Here is a 20841-nt window from a genome sequence, read left to right as displayed (position 1 = left end):
TTTTAACTTGCTACAGAGTTGGCCCCCAACTGTTATGGCCCTTTGAATAGTAAAAGCCTTATCTAAAGCGAGTATCTTACAAGCTTTCTGGCCTTCTTAGCCCAAAGTGTATGGCCTCCATCCAATTGTGGGAAAGCATCAGAGAAACCCAAACTGAGGGACGTATGACCAAAAAACTGATCAATAATTTTCAAAGTATCAAAGTAATGAAAGTCAAGGAAAGATACAGAACTGATATAGACTGTACGTGACTAGGGCAAAATAACAGCAGCAATGTGGAATCCTGGGGAGAACCCTGGAACAGAAGGAGGACACTAGTGGAAAAAACGGTAAAATCTGAATAAGATTCTTAGTTAATAGCATCACACCAATGTAAATTTCCTGGTTTTGACAGTTGCAGATATGGCTGATATTATGTACTAAATAGTAACTGACAACCTGTACTATGCTGTCAGTATTAGGGGGAGTTGGGTAAGGGATATACAGAAATTCTTTGCCTACAATCAGTCCAAAAACGAAGTAAAAAAGAATTAAATTTAAAAAACAAAAAAGGAAAAAAAAAAGGGAGGAGATCCAACTTCTGCAGATGGCAGAGCAGTGACAGGCAGGGACTGTCCTTGGGGTTCACAATAAACACCTGTGCCCCTCAAAGTGAGCGAACATTGCGGCTTTTACACTCCTGAAAGCACTTTAGTTCTTAGGATGATTCTTGGTGAGCTGACTGGGAGGAGGCTGAGGCCCAGAGAGGTTCAGAGGCAGGAAAAAGCGCACCCAGCGGCCGAGGGGTCAGGTTCTGACCCCAGCTCTGATCCTCTTCCTTCCTGTTTTCCTGACACAGAGGGGACACCCCGCACCCTCTATCCCCAGCCTGTTACTGAGGAAAGGAACAGGGTTTCCGAGAACTGTGCCAAGGGACTCCCCTGGTGGTCCAGGGGTTGAGAATCCGCCTTCCAATGCAGGGGACGCGGGTTCCATTCCCGGTCCAGGAACTAAGATCCCACGTGCCACGGAGCAACTAAGCCCGAGCGCGCAGGGACTACTGAGCCCACGCCCTCTGGAGCCTGCGCCACAACTAGAGAAGGCCACATGCCACAATGAAAGATCCCACATGCCACAACTAAGACCCGACACAGCCAAAAATAAAATAATTACTTAAAAAAAAAAAAAGAGACCCGTGTCAAGTTCAGAAAAATAAACTTAATCCTGTGATCCAAATGTTAGTGGTCGGGTGCTAGGAAGAGAGGCCGCTTTCCCTGCCCCCACTCTACCTGGTGTGCAGAGCCTTACCTGCGGGAGGGCTGGAGGGGGCAGGTCCACATCCACCCTAAGTGGATCTCAGAGTCCTCGGGAAGCCATGACCATGGCAGGTTGCACCAGAGGACCAGGTCTAACATCAGGCCTAAGACCCTGAAGCCACTTCATGGTCAGACCAGACACAGATGCCACAGGAAAATCAAGGAGACGGGGGAGCAACCCATTTCTGTGGCCAATTCTGCATTTTAACACGTGAATGGTGGAGAAGCAGGGGAAATTCTCTGTGAAAATTTCCAAATAAGAATTCCCTTGTATGGAACCCTCTTGCGCTGTTGGTGGAAACATAAACTGATACAGCCACTAGGGAGAACAGTATGGAGGTTCCTTAAAAAACTAAAAATAGAATTACCATATGACCCAGCAATCCCACTACTGGGCATATACCCAAAGAAAACCATAATTCAAAAAGACACATGCACCCCAATGTTCACTGCAGCACTATTTACAATAGCCAGGTCATAGAAGCAACCAACATGCCCGTCAACAGACAAAAGGATAAAGAAGATGTGGTACATATATACAATGGAATATTACTCAGCCATCAAAAGGAACGAATTTGGGTCATTTGTAGAGATGTGGATGGATCTAGAGACTGTCATACAGAGTGAAGTAAGTCAGAAAGAGAAAAACAAGTATCGTATACTAATGCATATATGTGGAATCTAGAAAAATGGTACAGCTCCAGCCAACCACGAACCCTCCATGTGGACCTGGAGAGGTACCCTGCGGGTCCATCCCACTCAGGGGACTGACCTAGATCATGTGCACCTTCTCCTACACCTCTCACCCCACCTGGCATGACTGCATGATCTGAGGATAATGGCTCAGGACTTGAATTCGTAAACAGTGGGGTCAATCTGAGGGCAAGAGGACTGGACAAGCTCCAGAAGGGCTGGCCTTGCCACAGGGATGTCCTCCTTGAGAAGCCAGGCCCACTGATGGCTTGATCTGGGCGGGGAGTCCCTGTCTGAGGGAAAGATAGGTAAAGGAGGATCCTGCAGGGAAACAGCTGAAGCCAGTAGTCAGCCTGTTCCTCCCGGGCTCTCTGGGTGATTCCAAGCTGGCTTTGCAGGTTGAGGGACAGGAGGAAGGGGCGGCTCCTCAGGGCCTGGTAGACTCACACCTGAAAGAGCATCCTTGCTGCCCATCTAGAGCCTGACTTTTATTTCTCCAGCCACCCAGATGTTTCACAAGCACAAAGGTGTCTCGGGGATACGTGTGTGTCCCAGCAGCCCAGTGTGCAGGTGGAGTCAGACCCGAAGCCAGGCCCCCACCTCTCAGGACGCTCATCAGGTCACGGTTTTCTCGCTCTGCAGTGTCTCCCCTGACGGTTCCTGGGGTGGGGGTGGGGAGTCTGACCAGTTTCGACGTTTCTCTGTAACGACCCAAACCCACATAGCGCTGCAACAAAGCACTGCCACTACACACGCTCCCAGGGCAGCATCACCTCTTGAAAACTAGCTGAGGATGACAAGTGTGGAGGACCGGGATTCATTCTACCCACTGGAAGACAGTGGCAAGAAGAGATGAGAGCATTTTTCAAAGACGACAGTGGACTCAGCGCCTAGGACCAGACTCAGTAAGCCCTTCCGGGTACCGGAGGCTGGAAGCTCTTGTCCGAAGGTATTTATCACGTCAGGCAACAGAGCAAAGACACTGATGGAATCTTGCAAATGTCAGGTGGCCAGAGCGTGAGCACAGAACCAGATGCCCGCAGTAACTCACGCCTGTAGCAACAAGGCACGCTCACACCTACCGATCCTCCTCGGGGCCTGGCCAACTGTTCAAATGTGTATGCTGGGAGGCTGCAGAGTCATCTACATGCCTGAAAGAAATGCTTCTGACACGTGGTCTCTGACGGGGGCCCCACAGGGGTGCTGGAGCAACCGGGGCAAGCGAGGGTGTGTGGGCCCACCTCCCCGTGCGCAGAACTCACACTCCGTGACTAACCGCCAATCAGCTACTGGAGGGGAATGCGCCACTTCTCGTGAGTTAGTGCTTCAGAAGATGGAAAGGCCACAGCCCTCCAAGTGTCCCCTAGACACTAGCTGACGTCACATACGACCCCCAAGCTGTCTCCCTTTAACTGTCACTTTTTATTGCCATCCAGGGGCACATTTTAAAGCATGGGCAATTCTCCACATTCCACACCGTCCTGAGAGAGTGAAGGATCTGAGAGTGAGGAGGGTACGTGCACCTGCGGGCCTAACGAAACTGAGCAGGGACACAGGCCTGGAAGCTGGGCCTGACGAAACTGAGCAGGGACACAGGCCTGGAAGCCAGAGAGAGTCGATTTTTATTTTGAAAATCGGTCTGGAAGCTGAAGATCAGAACAAACAGCACCCAACCACATATCACACTGCTCAACGTGCTCCTGCAGCTCTGGACTGGGCATATGAGAAGAGGAAACCGGCCCGGGCCTCTGGACCAGGTGCATGAGAACAGGCACCAGCCCGGGCCTCTGTCTCCCCCACAAGCACAGAGGAGCTGGTAATCATTTCCTCTAAGTTTGCTGTGAGCATTAACTTACATAATAACTTCCTACCCTCAATAATACAACCCAACACACAGGTTAGAAAGCAGCCACCTCATGCTCGCGATACCGGGGCAAATAAGACAGCACTCATCTTCCCAAAGGCAAGGTCTGGAGTTTTCCTAAATCCCCAGTGGCTGCCTTTTGAAAGGGGAGCTGGCCCTTTCCTTCCCCCAGAGTAACCCTGCCACCGAAAACTGCCAAGACCAAAGGGCCATCACATTTCTTTAAGACATCGCTCGCCCTTTCCCTCTTCCTTAGGCGATGCTGAGAGGCCACTTGCCACAATGGATGGTTCTCTGGTGGTTCTTCTGGGTCTGCCACAAAGACGAGCAGCACAGGAGCAGAAACACTAATTCTGGGGCGGGAAGACAAGTAGATTTCAACCCGAGAGTTTCAGGAGCTCTGCCAGGGGCCTCATCACATCAGTGGCGCAGCAGTTCTAACAGTGCCCAAGTTAGGGGAGCTCTGATGACAGAACTGTCCTTTTTTATAGTGAAGTGAAGGGATCTTTAGGCTTGAGGGCTGATCTAGTATAATCTCCTTGTTTACGAATAGGGAACCCGAGGCTTGGGAAGCTGAGAGGACGTGCCCAGGTTTACAGGGCCCGCGAGTGGAGCAAGGCCGTCCGCAGGTTCAAGCCCCGGATCGAGAGACCGGCGAGCAGACCATCACCAGCGGAGATAAAAAGCGCGCAGTCACCAGAAATAAAGGGCTTTCTCTTTGAAAATCAATTCTTTAAATACATGCACTGCCCGAAAGGGGGTTGATGCCCTAGGTGAGAGTGTAAAATAATTTCTCTGCAGCACAGCGGCTGAGAAATAAACTTACGTGAAATTAGGTCAAAACACTTCTTCTCCTCAGGGTTGGTTTTCACTTGGCAGGTTAATAGGTTAAGCTTTGCGGGAGGCCGGTTAGCCTGTTGAAAGACAAAAAACAGAGATGGGTGGAAAGGAATGGGAAACCACAGTCTCATTCCTAATTAAACTATAGCAAGAATAGTTTCTCACTGGCTTGCAAAGACAGCGATCAGAAGGCAGGTTTTTATGTGGGAGGCATGACAGAGGCACATCACAGGGCGTCCCTGGACCTCGGCTCCCAGGGGGCAGCTGCCCCTCCCTGCAAGGGACACAGGGGGCCCACACACCCACCCAGACAGGGGTAACAAGTGATGCCAGCCCAGCTTTGAGGTCAAGGGCAGTGGGCTCCCCGGGATCAAAATGTTCCCCGTCTAAAGCTCAGAGACATTGTCCTGATCAGCTGGGCACATGGGCACCCAGATCAATTTCTGGTGATCTTAAAAGCGTTTTCCTGAGTATAAACACTCACTTTCAGGGAAAGTAACCTCACAGCACAAAAATGACAGAGAAATTATGTATATATATATACGTATATATGTATATATATATATACGTATATATATATGAAATGACAGATGACAGATTCATAATCCTTAATGCCAGCCATCTGTCACTTAAATTTCAACAAAACCCACCTCGTTCACATACATGTCCCCCACCTTCTGCCCTCCACACAATGGTAACAAGAGATTACAATACGTTTTTGTCAGAGATGTGTCAAAAATGACTATTTTGTTACCATTTCAGAAACTATCATAACTAGTCCAAAAAAGCAAAGGGCAGAAGATAATTTCAGAAAAAAAAAAAAAGAATTCTGAATGGCAAAACGCCTCTCAGAAATCTTGGAGAAATATTCAAGTATGCAAGGCTTATCTTACCCACCCACCAAGCTGCTAAAGGAAAGACCAAATAAAATGTCTTAAGAGTTCAATTGTTCTTGTTTACCCCTTCCCGTGGCCACCAGCCATGTCAAGAAATTGTAAAAGCTTGGATTTGGGATTAATCGAGATACACACTCACATGCGTCTACATCTGGGCAGACCTGCATTTATAGACCCCTCTCCACTGAGCTCAGAGTCAGGGGTGAGGCAGCGTGGCCTCCATTAAAACAGGACTGATTCTTGCAGTGTGAACAACTGGGTTTGAGGACAGCAATCTGGGACAAGCAGAAGCTGGATAAACAGGGTTGGACTAGACTCTCCTGGTTCACGGCTGTGCTGACATCTCTTATGTGGAAATCGCTGCATGTTCTGCAGTCTGCCGATGCCTAACAGATGCCCTTGGGTCATCAGAAACCAGTATTCAAAGACTCCAAGCTCTGCCTGATCTTGCAAACCTTGACCATTCCAAGTAGAAGTACCATCAATCCTATTCTTGATCTTTATTAATACAATTAACTGGCTTGTCCAGGAACCAATACACCAAACGATACGTTTCTACAGTAGGAGACCACAGCACAAATGCAACCAAGCACTCTACCAAGGTGTTCAGCCCATAAAAAGTATGTGCCTATTCCATTACCTCATATGGTCACACAACTATACAGGTGCATTTAGGTGATGTTCCTGGACTACTTCCAAATGCTGGTGCCCACTAAGTCTTAGAAGCAGGAGCACTAAAGGGGGTGATGCACTTTGGTAAATACAGAAAACTTCCATGGACAAGAGGATGATTTTGAATAATAATAGCTACCTTTACTCAGTTGCTGCTGGTGCTATTGTTATTATCCTATTATGTGCTTACCTGAGGCGGGCACTGTTGTAAGCATTTTTAATGAATTAACTCATTTAATTTTCCCAGCTGCACTCTGAGGCAGAAACTACTCCACATTTATAGATAAAGATACTGTCCACGACAGACTTTTTTTTTTTTTTTTTTTTTTTGCAGTACGCGGGCCTCTCACTGTTGTGGCCTCTCCCATTGCGGAGCACAGGCTCCGGACGTGCAGGCTCAGCGGCCATGGCTCACGGGCCCAGCTGCTCCACGGCATGTGGGATCCTCCCGGACCGGGGCACGAACCCGTGTCCCCTGCATCGGCAGGCGGGCTCTCAACCACTGCGCCACCAGGGAGGCCCCAGACTAAATAATTTGATGGAGCTTATACAGCTTGGGAGCAGTGGTGTCAATGTTCTAACAAGGCAGCCCGGCCCCAGAGCCCAGGCTCTTAACGGCCACTCTCTCCTGCCCTTGCCATGGCTTCCTGGGAAGCAGAGCCTCTTCCCAGGATTACCTCTAAGTATCTCAAGTGCTGCAAAGAGCCACACTGGAGTGAGTACTCCCCCTGCCCCCCAACCTGCCTTCTTCCATGTTCCCTGTGCTACTAGGAAAGTTGTCCATTCTTACTGAGACACAACTACCCTCAAAGGTAGATTTCTTACTTCACAGTGTATATGCACCACAAAGTATGGAAAAATATCCAGTGCCTATATGTGAAGTAGGAATAACGATAAAGGTATAAATGTGGCTACTATTCAAAAAGGACCACCGTGAGAATGGTCCACAAAACCTAGAAGCTGACCATCTTAAGCTGTTCCCAGTTTTACACTAATAATTGCTTGCTACTGGCCCATTCAGATGAACGATTAGCTGACAGCAAGGCTGTAAGAAAAATTCATGGAAGAAAAATTTTAAATAGAGAACATTCTATCCATTAAATCCCCTCCCTGCTACAATTTGGGGAAAATGCTGTCTTCATTGAAATTCAGCTATAGAACAGGTCTATCTAATTCATCAGATACCAGTGTTCCTTGAGAGCCTGATTTGAGAAGCCCTGATTAAGTAGAAAGCTCAGGAAGGAGCAGGAAGCAGACCCTACAGCCCTAAGTGTTTGCCATGAAGACACGGATTATTAGTGAAGCTCCCATTTTAGTCAGGCCATTCCATTCTCCTCCAAGTTGTCAGGCTTTTAAAAGGAAGTTTCTAGTCTCCCTTCTGCATGACTGATGATCATTTAAAAATTTTTTTTAGATTTTGTAAGAAACAACAGACATTTCTTCCAGCTTAATACAGTCTCCAGCCTTTGGCGGTGTGGCAAAGAGACGAATTTGGCAAAGAGGATATCTAATTAGAGTCATTTTGTCCCAAGGATAACTTCTTTCCAGGGCCAGAAAACACAATTAGCCTTGTCTAACGGGGAATACCAACTATGCAATCACTGTCCCTCTGCTAAAATACAGAATACAAGAATCTCATGTCCTAAACTGTCCCTTTTTTCCTGACGGTAAATTAACAAACATACCCAGGGAGATGCTGGCTGAACAGGTAAGCCACGAAAGGAGCCAAATCCAAACCAAACCAAACCAAACCAAACCAAACCGGCATCTCTCCACTCTCTTTCTCGGTGGAAGTTATTCACATCACAGTGTGTGAACGCTCTGTAGGTGCAGCAGCACTGGGGTGTCGGGATCCGGCGCCCCAGGGCATGCAGGGCGCCCCGCAGCAGAGGCAGCTGCCACAGGGACCCACTCCTTTCCCAGGAGAGGCAGCGGGACGGAGCCTCCATCTGCCACCCCTCTGGGCTGGAAGGAAGCTAAGGCAGGAGGCGGCGTTCAGAGAGCGGGACTCCCTAGAGAAGGATCCCCCCAAGGGCGAAGCACTAACACAACATGCGAGTGGCGTGACAAGCTGAGCTCTCCGCATGCTAGTAAAGCTAGTTATAACCCTACTATCTGCCAAAAACTGGGGCAACCCATCAACGTTTAAAGAAAACTAAGCCTCCATGTCTTTTGAGAGGAAGCTCAAGCAACAGAAATGAAGAGACCCAAAGTTTATGCTGTCAGCAAAGGATTACCAGACCTGCTGTCATTTCTGTGGTCGGGGGGAGAACCACTCTTTGGCTTAAGCCGAGGCCCTGGGTCTAGTGGACACGCCAATGAAGCAAATATCCCAACTGGCTTTAGAGCTGTAAACAAATATGAAATGAAACCCAGTCTTATTTTATGAGATTTTCCACACTGAGGCAGTAAACCTGACTCACGACAGAGTAGAATACAATTCGAAAGCAAATCACAGAATCGCAGGTGTTAGAGCAGGAAGGGAACCTGGCCTTCATCCAGTCTAACGTTCTCCATTTTAAACAGGAGTGGTGACTAAATCAATTTGCCTCTCTTAGTCTACAGCACTTATACCCAGTCACACACACACACACACACACACACACACACACACACACACACGTCCAAACAGAAAAAAATTACATCAGGATCCAAACTGCATGGCCCCAGGAGGGACGTGATGAGCATAAAGAAGGCCAGTGAAGGCTGGATTTTGGAAAAGAGAAACGACCTTTATTTGCCCAGGCAGGAGCCATGTTCAGTCCCCCAGGCCAGAGGTCCCCAGAGGTGCCTCCAGACACTTGGTATCTGCTAGTTCTGTGGTCTCTCTCCCTTCTCATACAGAGTCGGTGAAAAGGAAGGGACCCCACCCCCACCCCGTGGAACACAGTCCACGCTGCCGGCCACCCTTCAGGCGGGGCTTTACTCTGTCTCCTCACTCCTAAATACTGACAAGGGCAGGGTTTCTCTGGAACCACACTGAGCCATGACCTCTGTCCAGGGCCCTGAAAAGGCTGTCTGTGCTCCCGCCCAGCTGTGCCTTTCACAGGGGAGCTGGTGGGGACAGGGGAAGAAAGACAAAGGCTGAGGCTCATCTCCACTATGGGACTGAGGTCAGGGCCAGGCCTCCTGCCTGGGGTGCAGGAACCTAGGTCACCACCAGCGTCCTCGTTCTCAGCAAAACAGCAACCAACTCTGCCTTCAGACATTTAAAAAATATCTACCAGCCTCCACGGCTTTCACCAGATCCCGTCACACCAGGTAAGGTGATAATATGCCTAAAGCCCACCGTGGAAAAGGGCTATGTTTGTAACTGTGGTTACACAATCCCTCGTCTCCGAAAGCCAGATTAAGTAAATCATTTTATTCCAACTGGTATTCCAACTGGCTCAGCATATGTTGGCTCAGTTTCCTGCATGGGCAATTATACACAGGGTCGTAGAAAAAGAACCTGATGGAGGCTGGGTGCAGTATGTCTACAATAAAATTACTGAAGTCTCTCTTCCCTTGGATTTCTGATGCCCAGACTCCGGACTACCTAAACTCTTTTCCCTTGATGGAAAAGGAGAACTCTTTCCAAGTGTGATGTTCAATTTCCACAGACAAAGAAAGCCGGGGAGCGGTTTGCTGCTTGTTTCTGGGAGTCACAGGCCTCTGAATACAGACCGCCTGGCTCCTCAGGTGTTCCTGACCCTGAGGCAGCAAGGGCCCCTGCTAGGGGAGCATCAACAAGGGCACCAAACCGAGGCGGCACCCAAACAAGCTCTTCTCAGCAGGGACCTTGTTTACAATGCACGCCGCGTGCCGCAGCGCAGGCCTCGGTCCCCTTACCAGGCCTCCAGCCCACATCCCCTCATCCCGCTACAGCGGAGCCCGTGATGACAGAGGATACTTACGGTGCCATGGGATATGGTCAGAAAACCATTTTTCACTGAACATTTCCTTTTCTGCCACACTTTTCGGATCCTTACAGATAAATGGGGGGAAAAAAAAGAGTTCAGAAATTTTGGACACAGGAGATTACAAACACACACTGAAACTCTAGCAACGCCGTCTACGTACCCATCACTTTTCTTGTAGAGGTTGCCATTCCGCTCGGTGCCGTGCTCTTTGTTTCCCTGAGGCTGGTGTAAACTATAGGCTGTGCTCTGGCGAAGCTGTGAATCCTGAAAACAGTTAAGATGTTAGTGGTTTTTAATCCTGTCCAGATTTCAATTTTTAAAAAGCAGTACACAGAGACACTTACACCCTTAAAAATTTTTTTTTCTTTTTAAATTAGAGAATTTCCCCTCTTAAACACACCAAAAAAGGGACATAAAATTCTTATCTTGGAACTCATAAATGCCACCTACCAGGCTGGAGAAGGAAATGACAAATGCCAGTATCCCCAAACTGGCTGAAAGAATGAGCCATTTGGAAATTACGAGATTTTACTTATTTACTAGCCTTAAGTTCCTGACAGTGGCAAGAAGCTCCTGGTGTGGCAAAAGCAGTCCTCGAGAAGGAAGGCAGTAACGCTACATGTTGGAAGAGGCGGGGCTTTCAAGCAAAAAAACACAAAAACAATATTTTGCCTCTTACTTTGGGCAAGTTACTTAAGCTCCCTGTCTCAGTTTCCTCCTGGGAAAACAGGAAAACAATTTCTAGTAAGGGCAGCAAATATAGGAAGGCTTGAGTGAGACCACGTGTGTGAATACCTGCTATGTAACACACATGAACATTTGCTTCCTGACCCCATCAATCCCAGCAGAGGGGCCATGGCCCTACACCTAACTGCTCCAGCCTGAGGGCAGACTGTCCACCTGGACAGCTGAGAACACGGCCAAGCCCACCACCGCTGGGAAACTCCAGCCTTCAGCTTTTTGAGGGCAAAGACCATTAATGAATCCCCTGAGCCTAAGTCCAGGGTCTGGGGTCCAAAACGTGCTCAACTGGGGTTTCACAGATGCTACCAGAAGTGCTAACCCTGGAAATTCTGGCGAAGGAAACAAGGGGAGCAAAAGATGAACAAGGAGTTCACGGGTCAAGCGGGCGGGACTGAAAGCTGCCTCCATCTGTTGTGAGAGCTCCCTATCCAGTTCACTTCGTCACAGAAGAAACAGAAACGATGAAAATAAGAGACTTGCTCAAGATGCAGGGCTCGCTGGAGCCAGAGCGGAGGGTGGAAGGGAACTCGGCCTCGCACTCTGAGGCCCCTTCCACTGCGCCTCGTGCCCTCACCAGAGGACGCCCAAGGATCCAGAGCTAGCCTCACTCCACTGTCGAGCAGCTGACCATCCCCCAGGACCCTCGGTGCTGCCCAAACAATGAAAGAACTGGTGCACGACAGTCAACATGATCCGAACTGAGGATACACGGGCTCCAGAAGTGACCTGTCAAACGGAGAAAACCACGGGAGCGTCTGGAAGAAGTGAGTTTTAAAGATGAAGGTGAGAACCGCCAGAGGCTAAGGGGAGGGACACACGCGGAGGCCTGCAGAGGAAAGTGGTGGCCGTGGCCATCCTCCAGGGAGGGAACTGAGGACAAATACTGCAGCCAAGATAAGGGGGCCCATCAGCCGAAGGGACTGGCGGGCTGGAGTCAGAGCCTAGACTTCATCCGAAAGCCACAGCCAGCCCCCCGAATTCTTGACCGTTTTTAAATAAATCTTGAAACGCAAATTTTTTATTTGGATGAAGTCCAGTTTATCTACTATTTCTTTTGTCGTCTGTACTTTAGATGTCACATCTAAGAAGTCACTGCCTAATCTAAGGTCATGAAGATTTACATCTGTGTTTTCTTCTAAGTTTTATAGTTGTAGTTCTTACATTTAGGTCTCTGACCCATCTTGAATTAACTTTTTATTATGGTGTGAGGTAGGGGTCTAAATGCATTCTTTTGCTTTGGCTATCAACTGCCCCAGAATCATTTATTGAAAAGACGGTTCTTTCCTCATTGAATTGTCTTAACACCTTTGTTGAAAATCAACTGACCATAAATGTAAGGGTTCAATTCTATTTCATTGATCTATATGCTCATCCTCACGCCAGTGCCACACTATCTTGATTATTATAGCTTTGTGGAAAGTTCTGAAATCAGAAAGAATGAGTCCTCCAACTTTGTTCTTCTTTTTCAAGATTGCTTTTGGCTCTTCTGGGTCCCTTGCATTTTCGTCTGAATTTTGATATCAGCCTGTCAGTTTTTGCAAATAGGCAGCTAGAATTTTATTTTGATGGGGATCACACTGAATGTGTAGATCAGTTTGGGAAGTATTGCCAACCTAACAATATTAAGTTTTCCAATCCATGAACATGGCCTGTCTAGCACTGACTTTTTAAACTCCGAAATATATATGGGATAACTCAGGGAAAAAAAAAAAAAAAAACCCTTCATCTGAGAAATCAATAATGTGCTCAAGCATTCCATTACTGAACTGACAACAGACCCTGAACAAGCAGACCCCCTAACAGGAGAAATGTCCTTTTCCACAGGGAGTTCATGCCTCGAAACAACTAGGGCAAACAGCTCATTCATTGGATAAGGATGGTCCCAGTTTCTACATTTTCTCAAAGGGGCAGTATATACTAGCACTAGACATTTAGAGCAAACCCAGCTTTAAACATCACTGGAAATGTATGCAGCAGAGGGGAAATGGAGAAATACTGTTCACCTATCAAAAGACTAAATTGCACAACCAAGAAATACGTCTATTGATTTGGGGAGAAAAAAAAATCCTGCACAAAATAAGTGATGAAACCACATGATAACACTGCTAAAAGTGTTCATGCCGAGCATATTCATCAGAACTCTTCACAGGTCTTATGAACAGGATAAAGGACATTTTTCTTTTCAACAGAATCAGACCCTATGCCAGAGGTTAGGAATGAAATCACTGTTTTATTCTTGAGACAAGGCATTTCTTGAATCAATTTTAAAATGTAAGCAAATCTGAAACTATGGAATTTAAAATCTGTAAGGAATATAATCTGTGTAACATAAAATTGAACCTGCTTTAGAACTAATTATTTCAGCATCTTCCAGGTGACTTCTACGTGACCCAACAAGAATAGCCTTTCTTCACCTGTTTATATAAGTGTTTCATACAACACTTGATCAAGGGAAGGGGTGACAAATGAAGTCGGCCCTTTCACATACTGAGATTTCAACTGAATGGAATATAGTTCAAGGGAAAAGAGCCTCCCTTTCTGAGGAGAACCATCATCTAACAATACAGCAGGCAACTGGCCGGGGCATCCACGTTGCCCGGATTCTTGGAGACTCTCCCACGTACTCTGTGCTTCTCCAGGAGAGCCAAGGACACCCTAAGACTCGACTGAGTGAGCCTCCACGTGGAGACTGTTATGTGTCTGAAGCACGTAAGTTAAGCAGGTGTTTTATGGGCCTTCAGAAAGCTCTCATAAGACTCCATCAGTATCCACAAATCCTCTGTCCTATGACGTCCAGACAAGTTCTCCGATCCCAGGCACTGTCCATGATCTTAAGTTTTGTGTGGCCTTATGAGGTGTTAGCCACTGGGTCCTGCTGAAGCTGAAACCGCCCAGATGAGCGGCAGACTCAATATCTGAAATCTTCAGGAACGGGGCTGTGGGGCCGGGGAAGGGTGACTCTGCATACTTTATATACACGTATATGCGCGCGCACACACACGTCTACTCATAACATCAGAAGTATCCCCGAGCTCCCTAAGACTCTAGAACATTGCACACACTTTTTCAATTCACCTGTCCACCTCTCAGAAAGTCTGCGTTCGGTCAATTCTCGTGATGAATGGATTGCCGAGGAGTCACCTCATGAGGCTTAAAGTTTCTCTGCCAAGGGAGGGCTGTGATGTCCAGTTGCTCCCCATTTTCCCACGGCGTGTCAGGTGTGTCCATGGACACGTGTGTGTGTGTGTGGACACACTGGGAACTGGGGGCTCTGCTAAGCAAGCACTAAGCTGTGGTCAAAGAACAGTGTTCTAACATCTCTTACCACCTATTCCCCATTATTTCTGGGTAGCTTTTTTTTGGCCACACTGCATGGCTTGAGGGATCTAAGTTCCCCAACCATGGGCCCCTGCAGTGAAAGTGCCAAGTCCTAACCACTGGACCACCAGGGAAGTTCCTCTGGGTAGCTTTTTAAAAGATTCTGACACAAGATATTAAAGTCACATAATATAGCTGACAGAGAACAGCCTTGTGGTGGAACACAGCAGGGCTCAAACCCTGGCCCCAAAACTCCAGCAAATGCATTTCTCCTCTCAGACTCAAGTTGTAAATGCGGGCTAATACTACCTGCCCAGCCATGCTGTTGTAATAAGGACTGATTACGGGTCACGCTTATCACGTGCCTGGAAAAACCTGAGACGTGAAGCAAGCAGGAGACGCTATGACAACAGACAGCAGGGGAGAGGACGGGGGGAGCGATGACGAAGGCCTGGGAACGGGGCAGTGCGACAGTCGGGGGGACCTGACAGGCCGGGGTCGGGAGCAAGGGCATCAGCCTAGGCTGGAGCGCGAGTCAGAGTCGGGAGGGGGGCAACGGTCGGGGCCAGAGTCACGAAGACAAGGTGCCAGACGACCAGCCAACAGAGGAGGGTCAAGTGGGCAGAAGGACCCCTCAGAGATACCACCACCGCCACCCACCACCGTTCAACTACCAAGGCCGGGGAAGGAACTGGGTCTTTTTTGTTCACTCCTGTATCGTCGGCATCAGGAACCCAGTATCTGTGGAATGAATGAACGAACCAGTATCCGTTTATCAAGACAATGTGTTAAGTGCTTTACAGAACTTGTCCCTTAGATCTCGTAACAACTCTCGGGTAGGCAACATCACTCCTGTTTTACAGATGAAGCAACCGAGGCATGGAGAAGTCAAGTAACTTGCTCAAGGTCACCCTGGCAGGAAGTGGAAGACCTAGAGTTCAAACGGTGCACGCGCTGCTGGACAGCCAGCTACCAGGCAAGCTTTCTGTCCTGGTCAGAAGCTGGCTCACCTGTCTCAGCTGCTGGGCCTCTCCTAACTCTGAATCATCCTCCAAACCCTCCTTCCTGACACACACCTGCCCACCCCACACTGGGGTGACACCCTCCTTGGAGGTGACCTCCAGTAGAGCTCTCATCACACTGTGCTCAACTCCTTTCCTGTCCCCACCCCAGACCGTGAGCCCTTTAAGAGGGAAGAACCGTATCTATCCTGCTCCGGTGTGTGTCTGTGCAGCTCCTCCTTAGAGTAACTGCTGAGGAAATGGCAGTCGAATGTGCCAAGTCTTGCATGGCGTCAGCACTCAAGGCCAGTTCTAGGCTACCCAGCAGCCTGGCACGAGGGGTGGGAAGTGGACACCTAGCCAGAGGGTTCTGATTAAGGCCAGATTTGAGCATGATAAGATATGCAAACCCCCCCCCAAAAAAAAAAAAAAAAAAAGATATGCAACCCCAGACCAAAAGGCCGGAGTTGGAAGAAAATCATGGCTGTTATGGACCTCTGTTCCTTGGACAGCACACACTATTCGACCACATCCTACCACACAGGGACACTTTAAAAAGGGGAAGCAAAACTGGCACGAAGAGAGATCTCCAAAGTGGAAAAATCACTGTGGTTTCAGCGCTTAGACCTACCAAGACCATCCCCCAGAACCTGAGTCCTCCCCAGCACAGCACACGTCTTCGTTCCCAACAAATAGCAGAGAATCCTCCAGCACCGCAGCGGGACCTGTCCCAGCAGAATGCAGCTGAAATGGACATTTGCGGGACGGGGAAGGCGGGAGAAGGTAAGGCACACAGGGAGGAAGTTCATGCAAAGATTAGCAGTGTTGAAGAGTTTTAACTTTGTAGACGGGGTCTTTTCCAAATGTTAAAATATGATGCATATATAGGTGTTCACTGTATAGTTTTTCAACTTCTCTGTAAGTCTGAAAAATTTCATAATAAAATAATGGAAAAATCAAACTGTAGCATCCTATTTACAGGGAACAGAAATATCAGGAACAGAATAGGAACGCCGGTGGTTTGGAGGTGTGGGGGTGCTGGAATTGTGACGGCACAGTCTTTTCTCCAAAGTACAGCCACGGGTGACAGAGAAGCAGCCCAAAGCCCCTGTATGTGACGGCCACGTCCTCCACTTAGACCACACGATTGATGCTGAAGGTTCGCAGGGAGAACTAGGAGAGTAACGCCTACCAACCATCACTACCGTCTCCTTGGGGCACGTTACCTAGTTCTTATGAAGTATAATTATGTAGAATTAGAATGTTTATAACACTGACAAAAATCCATCAACACCTTCACTCTTCTGCCTCACAGAAGAGAATCCAGAAACAAGGGATGAGAGCTAAACAACAATAACGCCCAAATGTTCGATTCTTGTGATTGGAGGGACCCCAGTTATAAAAATTATTTTAAAACAGATAAAATTTAACGTATCCATATTTGCTTATTACTTGCAATTGCATTCACAGACTGTCCAATTTATGGAATACCATCATCAAAAAGCAACGCAGAATGTGATACACAGAAAAGACAAGACATTCACAGCCAGGAGATTGGTGGGTTCGATCTTTGGGCATAAAGCCAGAGAAGAGCAGTGAAGACGGTTCATTCGACCCCGCTGTGCATCTGGGGCAGAACGGCTGGTCAACATAAAACACAGAAACAATAAACCGTGAAAGACTTCTGGTCTGTGCTGGTAAATCTGCTACACTTTTCTGCAAAGCTGTAAATAACCGGCTTTCTGACAAGAGCCAGTTTTCCCAAACCTCCTCCTCCTGCACAGCCAAAGCAAACATGGCCCTCGCTCTGTGCCCAGAGGGCTCCAGCACCTGCTCTCCTGTACTTTAAATCTGAGCTTTGCTTCACAGGTTTGATCCTCCTTCTCGGATCCTTCTTGCTTCCAACCGTTCCCACCAGCTCTCCGGTGCTCGATGGCATCCTGGTTCCTGCATGAGTGCTACCTCTTCTGGTTACAGTCAGGCCACTAGACTCTCCATACTCCAAGTTCTTTTCTTCTTTTTCTGCTTATATTCCATGTTTAGGAATATCAAAGTGTCAGGACCTAGATTCTCTAGACGGGGAGGAAGTCACCATGCTGTGGGTAATTTCCAGCACTACGTGGGGCCTCAATGGGCCAGTCTCTCACTTAGCTGACCCCTGTTTACCAAGAACCAGTGAAATGAGCAATATATGGTGCTATGATGTGACGGCCAGATGGGCCCAGAAGGCAGGAGGGCAGCCTCAATCTGCTCGAGGTCCAGCTGGAGAAAAAGCACCTGTGCACTTGAGCACATGGCCATCAAGCCCCCAAAGATATATGTTGCCACTGAAAAAACTCTCAAACAAAATGTGCGACACAGATCACTGCGGGGGCGGGGGGCAGAGGCAGCCCTCCAGAGGGAGGGATTAAGGTACATCAGAAAGAGGGGCAGAATTCAGCGACGCAGCGGAAGGGGGGCCGGTGAGCGGCTTCACCTTCACAAAGGAGTGACGCCAAAGGCTAAACTGTAAACTTGGAAAATTTCCATTTCGCTAACATTTATGCTTTCAAATTCTTAAGTCTTTAATAAAGTCCACAGCTACTGAAAGAAAAGTAAAAATAAAAAATGCTACTAGCTATTAGTATATACACGGAGGAAATATCTATTTTTTGAAGTTCATGAAAAAAGCATGCAGAGTTCTATAATTTATTAAAATACTGAACTACTTACTCTCCTAGACTTCGGTCACAAAAGGTAAATGCATTTGGGAGAAAAACAACAATATTCAGTTATAGTACAAGAACTTAAAACAAAATAGAGCATGCCAAACTGCCAACAGGGAACTTTATGCTCTGCTAAGTAGTTTAATAGAGGTATTGATCTAAAATCTACTAGCTATACACTTAAACACGTTCCTTTATTGACAAGGAAGTGGATTTATGTTAAATTTCACATTATAATATCCACACTGTAGCAAACATATGCAATTACCTCAAAATTTACTTTTTAATGGTTTTCTAACAAGCCCCCCCAAATACAAATCATCACTGCGAATGTGCTGGCCCGCAGAGAAGTGATTATATGAAAGAGATGACGCAAGAAAACTAAGGTTTCTGCCCATCAGAAAGCAGCTCCAAGAAAATCAAGCTCCTCCCATTTTATGGAACATAATCTCCAGGCTGGAAGATTCAGATGGTCACCAGTCACCCGCTGATGCCACACGGGCAAAGTCCGTGTATATCTGTGGGCAGGGAAACCACAGAGCTCCAGGGAGAGAACCAACGGCATGAATAACGAGTGTCTATGTGACGGAGACCCTAAGAGCTACTCATCCAGCAACGGACGGAGCAGAAGAGGTTTAAGTACTGCCATTAAGGCCATGCCTAGGGTAATGCTTCCCCATGAAATAAGCATATTTTTAAAAAGATGGTTTTATAAAACCAACTTGAAGAACAGACTACATGTTTGCATGTTGCCCGATACAGCCCCGCAGTGAACCGAGCACCCAGAGACCTGGATCTCACCTCCTCAGTCCCGAAGCCCCCGAGACTGAGGGATGAAAACATAGAATAGCAAATCTTTCAAAATTAAATCCCCTCACCTCTTTCTGTTCAACCTGTAATGCTGACTTCAAAATATCTCGAAGCTGTATCAACTGCCTTCTCTCTTCATCCTGGGCCTGTTTGATCTTTAAAAAACAAAACAAAGCAGAGAAAAGTACGGCGGAGGTACAGTGAGATGGTGGAGTTCGCGGGGCATTTCTCCATAAACGCAACCTTCTCCCAACCAAGACCGAGGACGGAGTGGGAACCCCATTCTCCACACTCCCGCGTGGCGCTTCAGGGCTGTCACTTTCTGGGTATCCCAGCACGCAAACACGAGATTACACGGAAGCAACATTTAAATCAAAGTGTTTGTTGCATAAAAACCCTTTCAACACTCATGTGGGAGGGAAACTACTTACTGTGTGAAGATCCGTTGAAAGTGTTTCAATGGAAGGTTTGAGGCTTTCAACTGCTTTCAGTCCATCCTGGAAAAAACTAGGAGGAAAAAAACAAGAAACATAGATTGTGTTTCATAAAAGAGAAAACAATATTGTTAGATGGAGAAAAAACTTCTTTAAAGGAAATGGCTGAGATCACTATGTAATTCCTGGGGGAAAAGACTAGGACCCAAACCTTGAAATATTAGGCAAACCAAGAATAAAGTGACACTCAAAACTAATATTAGGCAAACCAAGAATAAAGTGACACTCAAAGCTAAGAGAAAAGGCACTGCAATAAGCCTCGTATTTGTGATTTTTCTTGACCCATATAAAATGAGCCCTAAATTTTCAGTTTGTAACAGGAAACAGGACTCTACTGACAAATGGCAGCAAAGGCTTCGGTTCAGGAACGGAAGCGTCTGAGGCCAGGAAAGCACGGGGTGAACACAGAATAAGACGCTAAAATATTTTCCTTGACAGGCTACAGCTAAGTGGAAAAGAGAAAGAATGCAGGAAAAAAGCAAGGGAGCCTGAAGCACATGAATGGCCACGCCCCGTGGGCAGAGCAGGGAGATGTGGGTGGAGAACTTGAGATCGAATATCAAAAGGAACTTTATATTTTTAACGCTCAGAACCCAGTGCTTGTGAAGTCATCTTTAACCAGTGATTCAGGAAGTACAGCAGAGGCTGGACGAGTTTTTCTGCAGCAACAGCAGGCTGACGGGCAGCACGTGCCTTTGAACCCTTTTCAGAGGAAGAAGAGGCTTCCCAGGGAGCTCAGGAGAGAGTTCAAAACCTGTAACAAGGCCTAAAATGCCCGTGGACTTGGCCCCTGCCTACGTCTCCAGGCTTCCACCCACACCACTTGCCCCTTTATTCACGTCTCTCTACTCCTCTATGGAGCCAAGTCCTCCCTGCCTCAGGCCCTTTGCACTTGCTGTTTCTTTCCTCTAAAGAGTTCTCCCTGCAGCCTGCCTTCTGCTTCGCCTGGTTCATTCCCACTCACTCTTCAAGTTTTAAGTTAGATACGGCCTCACCCTTGAGGTGTGCCACAACCCCCATCCCTTCCAAGAGGTCTCCTTGCCAGATTCTCTCAGAGCATTGTGTCTCTGGCTTCAAAACACTCACCACAACTGCCATTACGTGTTCACTGGTGTAATTGTTTAAAATGAAATTCCCCCATTAGATCTGAAGTTCCAGGAGGGTGAGGACACAGCATCCACAAAACCTGACACATTTCAGGCACACAATATTTGTTGAATGAAGAAATTAATGAGGAAAGGAAGGAGAATTTCTAACTTCTGCCAGTTTACTGGGTACCAAGGAGGCTATCTTCAAAAAAAAAAAAGTGATCTGGGGTTCACGTGTTTCTTTCTTTTAAACTCAGCAATGGTCCTGTGGGAATTTCCCATATGAAGTATGCAATTAGCAGGAGGGGTTGTAAAAACAATGCTGCATGACACTTAGTACAATAACTCCAAGGAGGAAGGGAGGAAGGAAGAGGAAAGCATACACACAGGATGTGGGTTACAAACCACGATTAGCTAGTTATTAGGAATCAGAGGCTGGGCTATTAGAATTTCTTACCTTAAAAATCTTTAGATATATGCATAATTTTAACTTTACATTCTCATTCCTGTATTTTGCCT

General features: G+C 47.3%; 1 protein-coding gene across 3 annotated transcripts in view; it reads right to left on the bottom strand.

Moving 5' to 3' along the window:
- ASAP2 (ArfGAP with SH3 domain, ankyrin repeat and PH domain 2) overlaps positions 1-20841 on the bottom strand; it is a 156977-nt gene that overhangs the window by 36314 nt on the left and 99822 nt on the right. For all 3 annotated transcript variants that reach the window (XM_060117389.1, XM_060117390.1, XM_060117391.1), the window contains exons 8-12: positions 19172-19247; positions 18809-18895; positions 10323-10426; positions 10157-10226; positions 4679-4766 (exon numbers count right to left, since the gene is read on the bottom strand). In XM_060117389.1, the coding sequence (XP_059973372.1) occupies positions 4679-4766; positions 10157-10226; positions 10323-10426; positions 18809-18895; positions 19172-19247 (425 nt within the window). The remainder of the gene's footprint in view (positions 1-4678; positions 4767-10156; positions 10227-10322; positions 10427-18808; positions 18896-19171; positions 19248-20841) is intronic.

The sequence above is a fragment of the Mesoplodon densirostris genome, chromosome 14 (assembly GCF_025265405.1).
Source record: "Mesoplodon densirostris isolate mMesDen1 chromosome 14, mMesDen1 primary haplotype, whole genome shotgun sequence".
Taxonomy (NCBI): domain Eukaryota; kingdom Metazoa; phylum Chordata; class Mammalia; order Artiodactyla; family Ziphiidae; genus Mesoplodon; species Mesoplodon densirostris.
The sequence above is the reverse complement of the archived record's forward strand: the minus strand, read 5'-3'. Positions and strand labels throughout refer to the sequence as shown.